The 20,841-nt window shown below is 35.1% G+C and overlaps 1 protein-coding gene across 1 annotated transcript in view; it reads left to right on the forward strand.

Annotated features, from left to right (window-relative positions):
* LOC149075038 (uncharacterized) overlaps nucleotides 1-20,841 on the forward strand; it is an 89,370-nt gene that overhangs the window by 45,384 nt on the left and 23,145 nt on the right. Inside the window, exon 3 of the mRNA XM_089246053.1 lies at nucleotides 13,752-13,967. Coding sequence (XP_089102179.1) covers nucleotides 13,752-13,967 — 216 coding nt within the window. The remainder of the gene's footprint in view (nucleotides 1-13,751; nucleotides 13,968-20,841) is intronic.

Here is a 20,841-nt window from a genome sequence, read left to right on the forward strand (position 1 = left end):
TCTCGGGGGGGGGGGGGGGGGGAGGGGAGGACTGGAAGAGGCCCCTTATAACTTCCCCCAAATTTTGCGTTTGGTGAAAATACGTGTTTGGAACATGCGATTGCGCAATGGTAATCTGCTAAAAATGTGATTTTCTAATTATTTCAAATTTTGAGTTGGCTATTCCTTTGAAAAAACTTTTGGTTGCCACAGTGACCACACAGACCTACAATTCAAATATGCATACATTGAACTTCAAATGCATGCATTACCAGTTTGGAGAATAGATGCAGGGCCGCAACTGGGAGGGCCTAGTGTCCTGCGCTGTGGACTAGAGGTATAACTGCTGCTTCTATATTACATGGGTATGCCAAAATGTGGGTCTAGGTCAATTCGTCGTGCTACGAACTCGTCGCGTTACAAATTTGTCGCAGGCTCATTCCGTCGTGGTACAAATTTGTCGCAGGCTTATTTCATCGCGATAAAAATTTGTCGCAGACTTATTTCCTTGCGGAACAAATTTTTCGCAGACTGGTTTTGTTGCTGTATTGCCAATTCGTCGCGACAAATTTGAATTGCTTTAAAATTCATGTTTGTTGTGATCTTATAAATAGGGTAGTTGCTTTAGGCGTAAAAAATGGAACAAATTTTTTTTCTCATTTATTAGAAATGTTCCCCCTTCCCATCTGTTTTAATTTTTAACAAATGAAGGAAACTATTCATTAAAGTCATCGAGGGACATCGGAACGTACACCAAAATAATAAATTGGGATCCAATAAATTTTTAAATTTTAATTTCTACCGTATAAGCCGCACTTCTGTCAGGATATCCATTTCTCGCAGTGAGGGACGTTGAAGAGCTCACCCAAATAATAAATTGAGATCAAATAAATTTTTAAAATTTAATAGTAGGGATTTCTGTAGGGATTTCTATTTCTTGCAGCGAGGGGCGTTGGGGGGGGGGGGAAGGGGTGCACATCGAGATAATAAATTGCGATCAATGTGGTCCCCCAACACGATTTCCATTATTCACTATTAAATGTATCCATGCAGAGAATATATCTTGAAGGATTTTTTTTTTTATATGACAATGTATCTAAGTTTTATGTGTAACATCTGCAAAAAAAGTCTTATTTTCAAATTATTTTTTTTTGCAATGCAATGTACATTTCAAATCACTTTGTATTGTTTGTTTATTTCCCCCTTGTTTATACCAATATTATTTTTCCTACAGGTTAGTTTAATCGCAGTATTCTATTTGTTTTTTTAAAGTTTTTTAATTTTAGTTCACTCTTGTCGATCTCGCAGCCTTTATCTGATTTTCTCATGTACTTTGTTTTTTGTTCCTCCCATAGCTCCATTACCTATCACATGTCTGTTTTTGTCTTGGCCTACCTTAGTCATTTTTTGTTTAGGCTTGTTCCTCTCGATAAGCAGTTCTTTGGCCTATCTACCCACCTGTTTCTACTGCTTTTGCTCTCCGGAGATATCGAGTCAAACCACGGCCCAAGGGTCACCCATTCGCCCAAAGCTTCCCAAATTCAAACACGATCAAGTTCCTTGTCTGACCCTTCGAAAGCACCAGACAATCCTTCCCCCTCCGATTCCTTCTCAATATCCAGGATACACAACTCGCCATACTAAGCCAACTCAAGCTCCTATCCCAAAAGCAAGATTCCTTTAGTGTCCAACTCAATGGATTATCTGAACGTCTGAGTGCGGTAGAGGACAAATTTTTACCTATTGAGGATCTCCAACAAGTCTCTGACCTTTCCACACTTCGTTCTTCTCTCACCTCAACGGTTATCGACCTAGAAGACCGCTCATGTCGGTCAAACCTAATTTTTCGCGCCATACCGGAGGAGACCTCAGACATTGAATCCACCGCGACCCTTGAATCTAAAATACTTAAATGCTGCTCTGACCTCCTAGAACTTGAAATTTCCGCCTCCAACATCGACCGTTGTCACAGAATTGGCTCTAAAAGAATCCCAGGCCCCAGACTTTCAATTATTAAATTTAATAAATTCAAAACCAAAACTGAAATCCTTAAAAATTCATTTAAATTAAAAAACACTAGCATCTCAATTTCAGAGGACTTTTCACCTGAGACACGCAGGCTACGTGGACAAATCTGGGGGGGCCTCCCAAAAATACAGTGAGTCCGGTCTGAAAGTTAAACTTTTTCATAACTTTGCTCTTATCAATAACATCAAATACATCTGGGATCCCAGCCTTCATGATATTATCCTGCTTTCCCAAACCCCTCCCAGCGTTACTCCTCCTTCTGACCTTCCCCTACCTTCACCTCCTCTCCCGTTAGTCCCCACCCCTGGAAACCTCACTCCCCCTTAATCTCCCATTCTCCTCTCCGAAATAATCTCTTCAGAATTGGAACAGTTAATACAAGAAGCATAATTAACAAAATATCTTCCTTCGAATTCATCCTACTAGCTCATAATCCCAACTTTCTTGCGGTTACAGAAAGGTTGGTTGCAAAGGTTGTGTGGTCAACCTCCTTGGTTGCACAGTAATATCAGCAACACCAAATTTCTACCACCGAATTTCTCTGCCTTTCGTAAAGATAGAAACACACGTGGAGGAGGCGTTGCCCTTGTTTTCAACAGTTCTATACCCCTAATTGAAATCCCTCTTGAATCAAATATTGAAATTGTCGCTGCCGAATGGCATCATCACAACTGCACTCCCATTGCAATTTTCTCCCTTTACATACCCCCTGCCTCGGACCTTCACTACTTCATTGAACTTGAAACAATATCGGACCGATTTCATAATTCTCATCTTTTAATTTTAGCCGGTGACTGGAATCGGTATTGATTGGCATAAAATGCAGTCCCTCTCGGGAAACCATGGTATAAACAATAGAGTTCTCGACATTTTCCTAAAATTTAACCTCGTCCAAGCCATCTTGGAACCCACAAGAATATCCAATCACTCAATCTCCACACTAGACCTAATTGCAGTTTCCAACAAAATTCCGGTTTCCAATTTTTTAGTTTTTGATGGCTGTTCCGATCACAAAATCCCTTTTTTAGATTTTTTCCTTCATCATACCATCCCTCCCTTTTTTTCGCGCCAGAAAACTTAACTTTAACAAGGCCAACTACCCTCTCATGCAAAATATCCTTCGTACCCACTTTCCTGACTTCATCTCCTCTTCTAACGATATTCAACGTCTCTGGAGTAAATTCAAAGCTGTTATCGATAAATGTAAAGCCACTGTTCCTACCAAATGCTCTTCATCTAAAAGCTTCTTTAACCCTTGGATCAACCGTGACATTATCCATCTCAAAAGAAGAATTCGACGTGACGTCTCTAAACTCAAATTTAACGACTCTACTCTCAAACAAAATCTCGGCCTCCACCCGTAACCTCAAAGACCTCATTTCTCGCCACAAATCCAACTACTTATCCCACTCATTGCCTTCCTATCTCAAAACTAATCCCTCAAAATTTTGGAATTTTCTTCGTCCCAAATCAGCAGGTACCTCCTCGCTCAAAACTTCCAACTCGGATCTAACCTCTCTCCTCAATCTTGCCTCCGAATTTAACCGGGCCTTCTCTTCTGTTTTTTCCTCTGATCCTTCACCCCCCCCCCCCCAATATGTCTTTTTCGATTCACTTCATAACTCCTGTCCCATCTCCTTTTCTAAAGCCGGTCTCCTGAATCTCCTAAAAAAAATTAAAACCTCACTCTACTGGCCCAGATGGGATCCCCAATCATATCCTAAAATTCTGTGCCAATGAAATTTGCAACTATCTCCTCATTATATTCAACGTCTCAGTGAATACTTCTAACCCTATCCAATGACTGGAAAATTAATAAGACAATTCCCATCCATAAATCTGGCTCACTCTCCCACCCTCTCAACTTTAGACCTATTGCAATCACCTCCTCTTGCTGCAAGCTCTTGGAACACATAATTGCCAAGAATATCCGTACCCACCTCGATTCAATTAACTTTTTCTTCCCTAACCAACATGGATTTCGATCATCATTATCAGTATCTACCCAATTAACACTTTTCATACATGACTTAACAGACTCCATTGAAAAAAAAACCTCCAATCCGACATAATTTTCCTAGATTTTTCCAAAGCATTTGACAGGGTGCCCCATAATAAACTTCTACTAAAACTTTCATACCTTGGACTAAATGTTCAACTGCTGAAATGGGTGGAGGCCTTCCTTATTAACCGTAGCCAGTTTGTCTCGTACAAGAGCCAGAACTCTCCTTTTCTTCATGTCAAATCTGGCACACCCCAGGGCTCGATCCTCTCGCCTTTATTATTTCTAATTTACATAAATGATCTACCCGACTCCATAAACTGCCGCATTAGACTCTTCGCTGATGACTGTGTCATCTATAAAACAGTGTCCAATCTTTCTGACCAAGAATCTCTCCAACACAACCTCAACATTATTTCCAAATGGTGTTCAACCTGGGAATTACCCCTCAATTTCTCAAAAACTGTTTTTATGAAAGTGGCCCGTAAAAGAATCCCTCACGAATTCCCCTATTCTATAAACGACTCTTTGATCTCTGAGGTTTCCCAATATAAATACCTGGGCATTATAATCTCCTCCGATCTCCGCTGGAACCTTGATTATATCTTTAATAAATGTCTCCAAAAACTGCTTTTCCTTCGCCGTAACCTAAAATTCTCCACTCGTCATGTTCGTCACTTGTGCTACCAAACATATATTCTCCCTGCCCTCTCCTATGCCTGTGAAGCCTGGGACCCCCCACACCCAAACCAACATGGACAAATTAGAATCTATCCAAAATAAGTCCACTCATTTCATTTTTAACTGTTGGTCTTCATCAGTCTCCATAACGGAACTCAGGCGCCAACTCAATATCCAACCGCTCTCCTCTCTTCGACTTATCTCTCGTTTAACTTTTCTTTACAAACTCCTCCATGGGGTTTTTAATATTGACACATCCAATATTCTAATCCAACCTCCACATTTCTCTGTTAGACTCAATCATTCCAAAAAATTACAGCCCATCTTTGCCTCTTCAGATTGTCACAAATTTAGCTTTTTCCCAAGAACTATTATCGACTGGAACAACCTACCATCAAATATTGTAGATTGCACTACGATTTCCGAATTTTCTCGTACCATCAATCGACACTTTTGCCATATATAATTCCGCATCCTCTTGTATAGGCCTCGCTCAGCCAATCAATATTGTATAAATAAATAAATTATCACACCGAAATAATATTCAAACACTCTGACCATAGGCACCAGAAACTTGATGCTGATGCCATTTGAGCCCCCCTTCCCCAACTCCAATAACTCATGAATATACAAGGCAATGCACCATTTCGCCTTCTGAGTACGGGTTTGAATCCCTTATAAACGGAATGAATGGCGATTTTGAGCCCCCCCTCCTCAATGTTTCCTTCATGTCGGCCAAGGATGCCGGAAGTTTTGGAACTTGTGTGCTCTTGCAACACCCCCTATAGATAAGAAAGCCTCCACGCTGCTGACGTCACAACTAGTGACGTAGCCAGGTGGAGGCTGAAGGGAGACGAAGCAACCATGTTTGCACGTGTTTTTTATTCGTTGGTGTTTTTAAGTTTGTTCGACGACGTTTTAAAGTTTATTTTTGTGTTATATTCCTTTTTAATTAATCATTTCTCGTGGATGCCAAGAGACAGAGGGGTTTCTCTTATTTTAATTTACTGAAGAATAAGATCGATCACATCAAAGGCTGGCTTCTATAATCAAGGAAGGACATCAGTGCCGAAAGTTTTTGAGTAAGTATTTTTATTGGATTTATTTTTATCCCTACCAGCGAAAATTATGGCATTATTTACAATGAATAAAACAAAAGAATTTATATCTATCTTTTAAATAGTGTATATATTGTGATATTTTATATAATTTGCGGAATGGGATTATACAATAAATTTGTGTGTATATTTTGCCTAAATCTATCCTAGCAAAACTACATTCATGCTGCAAAGAAATAATTTTTTGTTTTAAAATACGGTGAGACCTCGATATAACGATAATTTGTGAACCAAAAAAATGTGCATATATTGTTGTAGAGAGATTATCATTATATTGAGAGGCATCAGTTTAGCACTAGAGTATAAACATTTCCAAACAAGACTTGAAAAACATCGTTGTAGAGGAATTCATTGTTATATTGAGTATCGTTGCAACGAAATTTCACTAATTAATTTTTCAAAACAACTACGATTCTAAAGAACATTGTATATATAAAATTCGGGCTAGAAAGATAATCACTTAGCAACAGTATTGAATATTGTATTAATTTTTTTTTAATTTTTGGTTTTCATCAACTTATTCTAAACAATTATTATCTTTATATCTAAGGAGTAGGGTTAGAGTAACTGCTTTTAATCTAATAAAGGGAAAAATTTATTTCATATAAATGAATTAGTGTTTAGTCACGCAGATAATTGAAAAATATGTAATGCGAGATATAAAAATATGTAATCCTATTTATGACTAATATTTTTTACTATATTTTCTTTCAGGATTTTGTTCTCACTCCAGTATATAACTGCCTGTGGATTCTTGTGGCGACTCAAATATTCTTTACTAGTGTGCTATTTTTGAAGTGCATTTCTACAGCTATAGTTAAAAGCTTCAACCCCTAACAACAGTAGCCTACTAGGAAAAGTTCTATTTTTCATCTTTGGATATGCGGTCAGTGTAAAAAAAATTGAAAGACATGACCAAGAACTTTTTTTTTCATTCATATTATCAACACAAAAATTTTGACGATAATTTGAAAGCTAACTTAATGCTGCATGTTTTTGTCAGGATTTGTGATTCAAAACTGGGTAAGTTTTCATTTTCAAGTCAGTAATATAAATTACCTCAATTATTTTAAAATGTATGGTTAATGTAGATGAATTTACACAGAGAAAATTTTCTGCAAACTGTTATCAAATAAATAAGAAAATAATTTATACTATCAAATAATAGGACAGGGCTGGACAAACTGCAAAAAAATCTAGGCACCCCTAACAATTTTTTAATTTTGCTAAAAAAACTTTACCCGACGAAAAAGGTCCAAAATAATTTTTTTTTAACTTTTCAGGGCATAGTGACCTTTGATGTTGCAAATATACTGCTATAAATTCCAAAATTTTATGCTGCAGTCAACCTGCAATTTAGTAACTACACAAAAAAATTTTAGGTGCCAATACCAATTTTTTAGTCACCATGGTCACCTGGGATTTGTCCAGCCCTGTAATAAAATATCATAGACTGTTTGGTACACTCTTATATCTAGTCTGTTTTTATCTAAATAAAGTTGATAAAGTCTTCAATCTCCTAGTGCAGAGCAATCTGATGACCAATCACTACTGTATGTAGAAGTTTATTACTTGAATGAATCAGACAAAAAGTGAAGCTTCTTATGGATTAATCTCAAACCATTCCTTGATTTTAGGGGGGGGGGGGGGTTTCTATGAGAGTGACAGATATTTTGAACTTTGTGTGAAATGACTGAATCAATCGGAACAATTGTAAAATTTCTTTATATTATCCATATTTTTCGGAGGGGGCATAGAAGAATCTCAAATGTTTTTTAGTTGCAACATTGAGAAAATTGTATGATGAATCAAGAAGCACAATTAAATATTGCCATACACTAACTTCCATACATTAAATGGGAATTTTTATAAGTTTTACTATTATCTGTGCGAAAATTTATTTCTAATATGTTGCTAGTGGCAATTTTCTATAAATTTTATCAATTTTTTTGAATAAATATCGGAATTTTTGTAATTTGAAGTTGTGTGTTTTCTTTGCTTCCTCGTTTTATTTTGAAGTTATCAGTTCAACTATAAGAGCTGTAGAAAAAGGGATGTTTATAATTCATCTTATGCTGATTTATATTAATTTGTCTAGCTTTGCAAATGATTATTTTGTATTTATTTTTAAAATATTTTCTGAGCAGAGTAAGAGAACGAAAGATTGCAATAATATCAAATAAAAGAAAATATTGCAAAAGTTTAATTTTTTTCTTCATAATTAAGGTAAGTTGGAATTAAGAGGAAATATTTTTTTAATTAAAAAAAAAATCAATGCAAGCAACCGATTTTTCATAGTTTGTTTATATCGAACTTAAGAAATCTGTAAAAGAAAATTGATTCAGTTGGGCTTGAAAGGCAAGATATTATGAAGGAAGAAAAACGATCGTCTCTGCGATCAGCCTCCACTCCGTGACGTCACGACTTCAGTGTGGAAGCTTTCTTATCTATAGGGGGTGTTGGGTCTTGTCTTGATCTTGAAGTAGGAAATTTTGATTTCTGAATAATTTCTCTGGGTGCTCATACCCATTCCATAAAGTACCGTGGGCACCCTCAGCATCTCTGTCTCTGACATCACTGCAAATCAGGGTTGGGTTTTTGACAAGCGTCAAAAACTGGTTTAAACCATCGAAAACCGTCAAAAACCTAAATGAATGCCTTTTGATAATGTTTTGAACATAATAGGTATACAACATGATGAAAAACTTACTTTTTGGCATATTGCAATGTTTTATTTTTAAACATAATTTATTACAATAATTAACACAAAATATTAATTATAATTTGCAATTTTGAATTCTTCAACATAAGAATCTAGAACATATAAAATATAATTTTATGGTTTATTTATCTAAGCTACTCATTACCTGTGTTCAATTTGTTAAGTGGATTAGAGCTGCTTATTCAAAATATGTATGATAGGGCATCATTAGGTTTTTGACCCCAGAAACTAACTCGGTATTAAAACTATCAAAATCTTACTGTCAATGATGCCAAATAGTTTTTGTTAACTTGATAGATATGTTAAATAACAAAATACTTACTTTTATTTAGATTAAAGGGTTTTATATTCAGAATTATAATTACTGAGGAAAAATATATATTTTGATATTTTAAATTTTCTGATCTGCCCAAAATTTTATTCCATATAAAATTTCTAACGCAGCATCTGTTAATGCACTAACTAAACTCATTTATTTTCTCCTAAAAATTTCTTAGATCAGGGTGTATAAATTCATAGAGCTTTAAAGAGTATTTTCAACCAAAGCAGAGCTGACAAGACTTGATACCCAAAGCATTTGTTTTGCATATTTGAATACAGCTTCAATTGGAAAACCATTGCATTATAAATACTAGTAAATGTACCATATCATAGTGCAAAAGTAAGACTAAACCAAGTTTGACATATACAAGCTAGCATTGCCAAATTAAATGACATTTTAGTCCTACAATTTAGTATTTTGATCGCTAGATAAATTTCAATGTTATGTGCAATAAGAGTATTGTTTTAAGTATCAGTGGTTATCTAGATAATTTAATAACAGAAATCAACATTACATACATGATGCAATAAACTTTTTTAAACACTTATCTGTTGTAAAAAGAGTACAGCAGATAGTTTATATCAATGCATATATATAAGCAGTTGAAGAAATTTTGGAAGGTCAAGAATCATCTCGAATCAAAGAATGTCAAATCGTTCCACAGTTTTCCCATTCAATGTTCATGTTATGCTTTATTCAAATTTTATAAGAAGAAAAAAAAACATACATTGTCCAAAATAATTCTGTCGGGAGTAGAAAATTATTTTAGAATCTTATTAAATATTTATTCTTTGTATAACATAGTCACTTTAAACATTACATGCAATTAACGTGTGCATTTTCATTGGGAATTTTTATATCGAAAAGCAATATTTGAGGTTTTTGACAAATTTGACAAAGGTTTTTGATGGAGGGTTTTTGACGTGACAGTTTAAACTGTGGTTTAAACCATCAAAAACTGCCATGTGTCAAAAACCTGCCAACCCTGTGCAAATGTCAATCGATTTTTGATATTTTTTTCAACTTTAAAGTAACAACTCTCGAGTAAAAAGAATGAAATCAGACTTTTAATTAGCCCATTGTTTGTAACTTCGTGTACATGACACTCATACGGCTCCAGTCAACGATTAGTAAAAATTTCTTCTTACAACACAAGTGAATTAACATTAACCGACAATAAACGATTATGTTCAGAGGTATATTTCCTAGGTGGAGAGGGGGTATGCGGGCTTTATCTCACGATGACAAGTTCAAGTGAAAGGGCGTAGCCAAAATTAAGTAATTGGTGATGAAGAACATGAATTAGAAAGGAAGGAGGGAGGCAAGGTTTGAATAGCCGACAGGTGGGAAAACTATAAATCTGCGTCTGATTATAGCCTACATTTATTAGGATAATTTTAATTTTAAAAACAATTCATATCGTACATATAAACACTCCATATGATCTAAACCTTTATTTATTTTCAGTGCTTTGAGTATCATTTTATTTAAACACTTATATAACGTGAATATTGCAGTAAAAACGTGATAATGATTTATCGAATAATAAGTGATGGTATTTCAAACTACCATAATTTTTTTCTTTTTTTAAAGATACGTATATTATTTCAGTTTATTGCAATTTAAATTGAATTCAAATAATTAAATTTAAAAAGTACTACATTATTTTGTGTCATCCGTATAATCTGTATCTCTACTTTAACCGACTGGCGGTTCGAGGTGTTGGCACAAAACCACTTCAAAAATGTTTGGTCTCCAGGATTAAAATAGCTTTGAAAACGTTCTGGCAATTTTTCCTTCCCCCCGTACGCACAGCAGGACAGCGAGGACTCTGAGATTTGATTCTTTGTACTGCCCCGATCATCACAGAGATGTCTCCAATTTTCGCGGAATAACATACTCTCATTGTACTGTGGTTGATAACGTACAGCGTGAGATTTCGCTTCTAAAAAAGAAGAAAAAATTTTCTCTTACATTCAAATACAATAGTGTTAAGAATGTCTAAATAAGCTCAGAACGAGCCTGTTTTGAAATCTAGGTGAATATTTGTAAAGGAAAAAAGAAAATAGAGCATCTCTTCTCTTTTTCTAAATAACCTGGATTTAAACATAAATGTGAATTATATACATACAATGCTATAAGCCACAAAGGATAATTGACTTTCCGAGTTGACCACACACATGTGGCGACAGCGATTCTCACTCAGTACCGTGGGGAGCCCAATGGCTTTGGGAGTGTTTGTGTGAAGAAATGGGAGAGGCGTGTGCTGAACCATCATTGTCATATTTCACCAAAGACGTTGAGGGGGGAAGGAAAATCGGTTTTTTACGTTCAGAACCTTTTAGAAACAGATTTTCTGAATCGTGTTTTCACGTGCAGAACCTTTTTGACGTAGACATTTTTACACATATATCTACGTGCAGATCCATCGGTCGGTTAAGATACAATGAAAACTCAAATAAAGAAAGTTAATAATAGTCTAATTCATTCAATTGCATTAAAAGTTTTTCCAATTTTGGAACATGAATTATGGGGAAAAACTTCTAAACACACACGCAAACCAACATTTCCACGTTTGGTTTTGCAATATTCCATGTTTTTGCCAACAGAAATATGTAGACCAAGCACACCACTCTTGTACCAAAAGCTTAGACGCTAATGTGACGTTAAAACTATGTGAAAATATTCAAACAAGCCAGCCAAAGATATGTGACTGATTATAAACATAAGATTAATGGTTATATTATATCTATGCAACTGACCCATAATCATCTTTCTTATTGGTGATTACATTTCCTTTGTCGGTGCTCATCCTGTGGACATTATGAAAACTTCATCGAATCGTCATTCATAAGCACTGTACATTTCTACCCTTGATCTGCGCCCAACTCCCTTCGCTGTGAGAAATAGAAATCCCAACAAAAGTGGGAAGTGCGGCTTATGCGGTGAAAATTAAATATTAATTTAATTGAATTATTAATTAATTATTTCAGGTTCTTATGGAGATACTGTAAGGGTAAATGTTGGTGACTCTCGAAGGGGCGTAGGGAAAAACTCTCGAGCCCATGGGGCAGATAGAAATTTACCATTACAGATAAGCTCACTGTAATTTGGGGAATATCATACAAACCGAAATTTTTCCACATGATATTGAAATTTTATCACAACAAAAATCAATTATTTAACATTTCAAATTTTTATAACAGAATTTTCAAATATAATTAAACTTTTATATGCAGTTAAATTTTTAAATGTAATTAATATTGTAATTTTAATTTTGATAATTTTTTTCAAAGTAAATTTTTCTTTGAGAGGGACTTGCTTTCACTCAAAAAGGACCCAGATTTTTCAAATAACCTGGGTCCCGGGATCCATGTAAATTAGAATCCAGTGGCATCTCTGATCTGAATGCAATAACATTAGAAAGTATACTGTTTGCGAGTAAATGCAGTTTTGAGGTGTAGTTTTTGTTGGGTTTTATCAGGTTGGGCAAAATCAGACCAACCCTGCCACACAGTGGTGGTCAGCTGAAGTTGGTTTTCTATGGTTTCTAATTTCGAGGCGCGAATGTGAGCCAATCTTCCTATTAAGAAGTCTTGCCACAGAGAGCAACAGGTCTACAAACATTCAATTGTTCCACTACACTCGCTTCACTTCTGAAATATAGATGGCAGAACTGAGAAAAAATCAGACACAATGCTATATAGGCAGTCAGACTGTTAGATACACACTTATACTTCCATCACAACTCACTAGGTAGTAAATTGCCTATGGCCATAGATTCGAGGTGTTCTCGATTTGAAATAAGGAAAAAAAAGGAACAATTGTTCGCCATTAATTTGCAGTAAGAGGACTTAACTATGCACTTTTTATACTGTGTTGTGTGTATTGATACTTTTCTTTCAGCACATTTTTTGGCGGGCTGTATGGAACCCTGGCTCGTGGTCTGAATTGTGCACTCATGTTTTACAAGATTCGGGTATGCTTTAGTTGTCAGGTGGATAGTTTAATTTGGAATAATTACTAAAATCATATTTTTTGTGTTCGTGCTGGTTGAATACGGCAACAACTCAAGAAATATAATTTTTTGACTATGCACACCATGAAAACAGTGGAAAATGCCTCTAAATATCTGAGACACCTCAACTCCAAACTCTTCCTATATGCTGCCTACTGTAATTTAATGAGTCGACTTCCATTGAGTTCAGTACAAAATGAATCATTTAAATGCTGATGTCTCAAAACAGGGAATTTTGAGTTGTCGCTTTCTTGAACCAACCTATCGATATATAGTTGATGCCTGCTCGAATAAGTGATTATTTAATGAATGTCCTGTTATGTCAAGGATTGTCATATCCCAAGCTCCAGGTCAACATGGTGACTTGGAAAGTGGAATTGGCACTCAAAATGCTTCATGGGTGATCACATTGAAACTTGAGGGCAACACAAAATTTTCTGAATTCATGTCAGTTTCTACTTTCATGTAAAAAAAGTCACCAAAAATTGAGGCGCCGGGTGGAGGAATTGTTTTTTCCTTGGGTGAAAATGCTCAGCTCCTAAAAAATCTGGTTCATGCCTACATTTTTTTCCATAGTTGGAAAAAGACCTACTATTTAGGGCCATAGTTTCTTGAACAAAAATCGTGAAGAAATTTGATTGGCCTTTTAATATTTTTTTATCGGTTTGTCAAGCCTGGAATGTTTGTTCTGCAAAGAAATGTTAACTTTTTACAGATTTAAATTTTGCTAAATCGAGGGAAGCCAAAATGTATTTTCATGAAATCTGTCGAATTAGAGTTTGATCTGCATTTTTTTGTGTTTTTCCCCTCCAAACTCCAGAAAAGAGTTTATTTGCGAAAACATGTTTTTGATTGGTTTATTTTTTTAATGCTATTCACAGGTTGAACAGCATTTAGAAAGCATTTGTGAACAACTCAGTCAAAATTTACCCGACACCAAAAAAGCTCATGAAGAGGAAATAGAAGCATGTCCTGTCTGTTTCGATGAAATCGGTAGAGATGCCATAAGATTAGAAAACTGTGGACATGCTATGTGTAAACCTTGTCTTCAGCTATATTTACAGACCGATGTTATTCCAGTTGTTTGCGTTCAAAAGGTATGTATATATATTTATTTTTATCTTGAATTATGGAATATTGGAGGTGGTTTGAATATGCATTTATATATAAGTTTCATATGATGTCAAGTTTTTGAATGAAGTCATGCATAATATAGTCAGATCTTGATGAATCAAATTTCGCAGCTGTCTACAAAAAACTTCGAGTTACCGTTAGTTTGACTTATCGGAAATTCTAATTTCAGAGTGGGAAAAAGATTTATTGGAATAACAGTACTATTTACAAATATTTATATTAGTAAAACATGTCAATCTACTGGAAATGAAGAAATTTGAAAAGATGTTGTTCTAGTTTAATTATATTTGACCATTGAATGAGAATATTTAGAAATAAACTAAATGTACATATTGTATTACGGAAACAAACACACATGCCTGGTACTCATATAAATGAAAAAAATTATAAATAAGATTATTTTCTGTCAAAAAATGCAGTGATTTTTTACTGTCAGTCTTTTTTATCCCTCTTTCGTGAGAATGTCATTCACACGTTTTGCAAGCAGACAAATGAATTGGCTAAATTCTATTGCTAATTTTTTTTACTCGATGCTAAAGGATAAATTCTATTACTTAATGCTATTTTTTAAATTTCTCTCATTCCCGAAAAATTCAAGTTATAAGGGAAAATTTTAACACTAAAATACAGAAAAAAATATGCATAAGTTCATGAAAAATCATCAAAATTCTCTAAAATACAAAAAAGTTCTAGGGCTGAGTGAAAACCTCAATTTAATACTAGAAGGACCACAGAGGTCATTTTACTGTTTTCAGTCTTCTAAATCGATTTTCATGATGAACCAGATCGTTTAGAATGTTGAAATTTCACCACTTTGCCTAACAATCCTTAAATATTGTGCTGTCCAACCATCATAAATTTAAAAACAAAATCAACAGAAATATTCTTAGTTGTATTTAGAGAACCATGACCGGCCAATTTCACCAGTAATGTTGTAGAGTCCGCATGGCCCAACCCCTCTCACAGGGTAATGTGCTTATATCACCCATGGAACAGAGCCTGGGTCATGTCTAGCTCTACAATAATGTTGTAGACACTTTGATAGACATGCACAGCAAGTATTTTGTTGAATTGTGCCATCAGATTTCTACTAATATAGGTATGCTCACTTTGGCTAATTGAAAACATCCGTAATGATTCACTGATTACAAAATATAAATACCAATATGGCCAAAAGGTAGTGATGCAAATCATGGAATCAGGGCTAGTAGAAATTTCAGCACATGATTGTTTTTCCTTCAACAATACTTGTTGAAATACTGAAGCAGAATAATATTACTTTGGTAGAAGTATAATAATAAAAGAGAGCAGACAAATTAAACGTGAAATCCATAAGGGATCCCTTTATATGAAACACGTTTGACATATTTAAACGTAAAAGCGTTTCATTTTATGTTCTCTGGGTAACGAGAAGGAAAATATTCTACTACATTTATATATCTCCATATTTCAATTCATTAATCTCAATTTGAGAAAAAATTTCTGAAACCATTGACAGACCTGCCAACTCTCCGGATTTAGGTGGGAGACTCCGGATTTTTCATCCTTCCTCTCACTCTCCGGATTTTGGCAGAAAATTAGATTTTATGCGAGCTTTCACGTTGCCGTGACGTCAATGACTGCCGCCGTCACCGTTAGAAAAAACACCCATAGAGGACAACCGTGGTCATCGAGCTACCGGGAAAAAAGGTCTTGGTGACCGCATTTAAGTAAACAAAGTTTGACGTGACTTTGTTTACGTAGCATTTATCAGCAATCATTTATCGTGGGAAGCCCTTGGTTGCCGAAATTCCTGTATAATCATTATTGTATTCCATTAACAGCCGTGCGGTAAACACAAGATTTTTCGTCAGCAGCTTTGTATTTTGAAGTGTTTTAAATTGTTTCCTCTGATTAAATGTCTTCAGAAAGAAAATATAAAGCTAAATATAAAGCTTTTAAGAATTCATACACCCAAGATTATCAATCACTAATAGCATCCACGAAAGGAAACACTTATATTTTATGAACGGTATGTAGATGTGATTTCTCTATTTTGCATGGAAAGACTGACATGGAATTATATTCTGCTCGGGGGCAATGCTGAACCTGCCTTGGGGGAGGGGGGGGGGGAATGGAACTTTTTCTTAATTTATTTTTTTAAAAAAATTGTGAATTTTTTTGATCGAGTCTATGAGTGCCGGGAGGGGGTTTATCTCCGGATGTTTTTATTCCAAAAGTTGGCACGTCTGCATTGAGTTTTATAGCAAAACAAAGTATATAGTGTTGATTAAATGACTCGAAACCATTCCATTTGTCATGTGTGTTTTCCACAACATTCAACGTATCCTGAAGAAATGCTTGATTGAGATTTGTAGGGGAAAAAATTAACTTTCTTTTTTTTAAAATTAGCTAAAAGGTTTAGAGACCCTTATTTCAGAACTTTTTGCTTACAGCAACAAGCGCTAATGTACCTATAAAAAGACAATGTCAGGTCCTGCTATGCAATAACAAAGCAAGCGATAAATTTTCAATTCGTAATAAATCTGTATGCTGAAAATGTGTTTCTAATGTATTTAAAAGTTTAAAAAGTGTGATGTGCATATACAATTGCAATTTTAATGTTTAGAATACAAATATTTTTCTATCAGCTATGCAACATAGAATTTTTGTTAGGTATTATCATTTTCGTACTCGAGCCAAAACTTACCATTAAAAAAATATATTTTTTTGATTGATTTGTGTTTACTGTATGTCGAAATGTTCCTTAAAAAGAAAAAATAATAAATAAATTTATTAATTAGGTATTCATGACATTACACATGCCTCAAGTCTTAACTTAGTTTGAAAAAATCATTATGAACTATTTGAGAGTTGGCAAGGTTTTGGACAGTACGGTAAATACCACAGTTTTTACCATACTATCCAAAACCCTTCTGTCCAAAACCTATTTATAACTATGAGTGAAAAACTTTACAATTTGATGAAGTAACTTCTATAATCAAATATAATGAACTTTATACTATACTAGCTATAATACCTGGCGCTGCCCAGGTTTTCTTCAATGAGGCTTTTTGGATCACGTGATATCTCCCTCTTTGAGGGACATGCAAACCATGTCTAAGTTCGCCAATATGGTGACTTCCTGCGCGACTCATGAAAGAAACAAATCTAGATTTAAAGAAACATAGAAATTAATATTTTTTCCCCCTTTTTTAAGGGGCGCTAGGTATTTTGCCCCCCCCCCCCCTCACTCTTTGAACTTCAAGTTATGCATCTGCCTGTTTCTGCTTAGTTAAAGCTGTGGAATTTGTGAAGTACATCGAAGAAATTTGATGTACTTCATGGGCCCATAATTAATTTTAAAACATCCTAAACTATATGTGAATTTATGCAGTTGAATGTTAAAAGACAATGCAAAGACATTAATTTTCATGTTTGATATAAATAAAAAGTTAAAATCAATGATTTTTTGCATGAATATCCAGCTCAAAAGTACGTCTGGCTAATTACTTCATATTTAATTTTCTTTGCTTCGTATATCTCTAAGCGAACTTAGTATTTCAAAAACCGAGAATTCAATACAATTTTTAAAATTGATGTGTCAGAAAACCCCACAAAATTTCTACAGTAAAATTGGCAATTTTAACACTGATTTCTATGGGGTACATCCTTTGCCTTACCCCATATGAATAATAGTTTATGCCTTTATAATGGTTTGCCACTATTTTCAATCCTCCCAGTAATGAGAGCTTTTTGAATAGACACCATCATTAGCAAACCATTATAAAGGCATAAAATATTATACATATACGTGCAGCATTGAAAAAGTGATAAACTATTGTAAAGGCATATGCATGTCTGAGACACATTGCTAGGGAACCACGGTAACCAAAGTAAATGTTCTGAAAGTGATTGGTGAGGCCCAAAAATCATTGTTGCCAGACAGTTTTTTGCCCATTTGGGGCATTTGCCCTGCTCTGACGAAATTTTAAAGTAGCCTATCGTTCAAGTCGGGTCCCATTTGGTATATACATATATATATATATATATATATGCAAAATTTGGCATCGATCGATCTAAAATTTTAGATTTGCATAGAGAACATACACACACACAGAGAAAGTCAATTTTATATATATAGATTAACTATATTAGTTCTAATTATATTAAATAGAGTAAAATTTTGAAATTCGAAACAGTGTATGTAAAGAGTTGTATCACTGATATAAGGTTATCAAACAATGGGAATACGCTTGAAAACTGAACTGCCTTGAAGGTTAAATATTATATTTATTGAAACATGACAGCTAGAAAAATGAGATAAAAATTTGTCACATGAAAATAAGAAAAAAAGCAACAGCTAAGACTACAGAATGAAACTAAACTTGTGTAATAATCAAACACTAATAATCAAGCTCAGCTGTGCGACTCTCAACATTTGATAACACATGTAACTAATTTAGCTGCCCTATCTGTGCCAAGATAATTTCTAAGATAACAAAAGTTGGAAATATTCTTTCAGTTGATACATAACTTACAAGAAACAAAAATAAAAAAAGCAATGTGTTAAAGACAGTCTTTTGATTAGCCTTCTTCTTCCACTGTTTTTCTGATTGCTGTCTACCATGTGATAGGATTGTAAATATAGCTTGAATTTATATTCAGTGAAATATTAGCTTCTATCCTCATAACAGCAACAATTTAAATTTAACAAAGTTTGAGTCTTGAAGTCTTTTATCATATAAGCATAATCTGTGTCTGTGGCAGCACCACACACATAAGAAACATTACACAGAAACAAACTTCACGGAAGGTTCACTACACGCGCGCACACATACATTCCAACATGTACCTATTTGTTAGAAATTCCGCAAAGGAATATGGACGAGGCGAATGTCTGGTTTAGTAGTAGTAGTTGTGTTAAACAGATATTCGATTTATCTGAGTTCAACTCTTCGTTAATTGACTGTGTAAATCCAAGTATAAAAACTGAATTTCTTAGTGCAGTCATTACATATATACACTCCCTTCCAAAAGTTAAGCATGCGACGACTTATATAACATTACGTCAACACTTTAATCTTGCCCCTCTAAATTGCACAGTTAGTTGAACACAAATGCGTGGTACTTGCACATACAGTCCTTCGATGTGGAGCCGTCTGCACTCAGTACCAGCAAATAGTGTCTTACCAAGTGATATTGCAACCTTGGAAGTAAAAGTTGTGGAGGTTGCTCATCGATTCCGGTTAGCTACTGTAGCAATATACCGATTACAAAAACAATTCCCAAGCAAGAGTCAAACAGCTAACCGGAGATATGGATCCAGTCAACCAGGGTTACCACCCCCATCTAATGATTGGTATATTGCTATAGTACCCAAGCGGAATCTACGAGTGACTTTCACCAATGTCACATCCATTGTTGCAGCATCACTTGGTAAGACAATGTTTGCCAGTACTGTGTGCTGAAAGCTCCACATGAAGAGACTATGCGCCAGAGTACTATGCTTTTGTGTTCCATTGACTGTCCAATCCAGGAGGACGTGGAAAACATCCTTCCATTCTTGAAAATTTCATTGATGAAATTTTCATGTGCGGATTATACACCGCTTTTTGCAGAGTAGGGAACTTGGCATCTGTGGATTGTATGCTGTATGCAGGAAATTGTGGCATAAGGGAAAGAGACTGACAGGGCTTTATTTCATAACTTCATTGTTCTTCTGCTCCCAAGTGGTAAATTAAGGATCACATTATCAAAATTATGAAGCAAGTCGTAGATGCCATAAATATGCTGAGAAACGATGTAGTAGCATTTTATTCTAATCCTGATGGTAGGGTCCACACTATGAATGCTCTGAGTTGTTCTCGAGTGATTGATTTGCTGAGCTTGGATGTAATGTAGACAAGAATTGGGTCACAGTGAGTCAGTAGCTTACGAGTATCCACTTGATGTCTGCACATCAAAGAGACACTGGCCATGTATCATCTGTATATTTATACAGGGTGCATAGGTAACAGGGCATATTGCATTTTAATGGCGAACCTTTGATCCTGGAGGCATATCTCCAATTAGAAAAGGTATCCAAATAACATATAGCGTTCAGATTCGTCATTCATATTGGAAGAATTTGTATTGCTATTAAAATACAGAAAAATAAACTTTTTATATGGACGGCCTATGCCCAAAAACTTGATTAGAAAGTTATTGCCCTGTCTCTCTTGATGCCAACAAGTAAAAAATCTTTGGAAATCTTGCACAGAAACTTCTAGGTTTTGACATGACTAAATTCACCTCAATTGAATTTAATTTTAATTATTTAAAATTGAATTTAAAAATTTTAACTTTAATTAAATGGCATAATAATCCCATAGTAAATTCCATGTCTGGCAGATTTGTTCTCTAAAAATTTCTAGTGATAATCGTGGTTTGCTCTAAATCAGAGGGGAGAGCTTTTTATCGAGACTGAAGTCTGGTACCAGGGTCTAGTACAAGAGTGAAGAGTATGAAAAAAGAAGGAAAAGGTGAATACTCTGGATGTACAGCGTCATGACAGCACAGCCAATTGGGAGCTGGCAAAGTTGAAGTCGCAAAACTTCCATTTGTGTGCATAATATACTCCTGTGTGGCCAGAGGGGTGTAGCATCACGAGGGACGGGAGGTAATAAACTGTTTTTGTCTTACACAAACCATCCAAATTTCCCCCCCCCCCACCCACTTTATTTTCTTACACGGTCGATTGTCTATTAACATTCCCCTCCCACCATCACAACAACCCATCTGCGTATTGGAACGCCATCACACCATCAGTTATTCTACGGAATGGGTTTTGAGGGAAAAAAAGAAAGTGCTTCACCT

The sequence above is a fragment of the Pholcus phalangioides genome, unplaced genomic scaffold (assembly GCF_987345545.1).
Source record: "Pholcus phalangioides strain wild (caught in Gottingen) unplaced genomic scaffold, Ppha-v1.0 ptg000016l_1, whole genome shotgun sequence".
NCBI lineage: Eukaryota > Metazoa > Arthropoda > Arachnida > Araneae > Pholcidae > Pholcus > Pholcus phalangioides.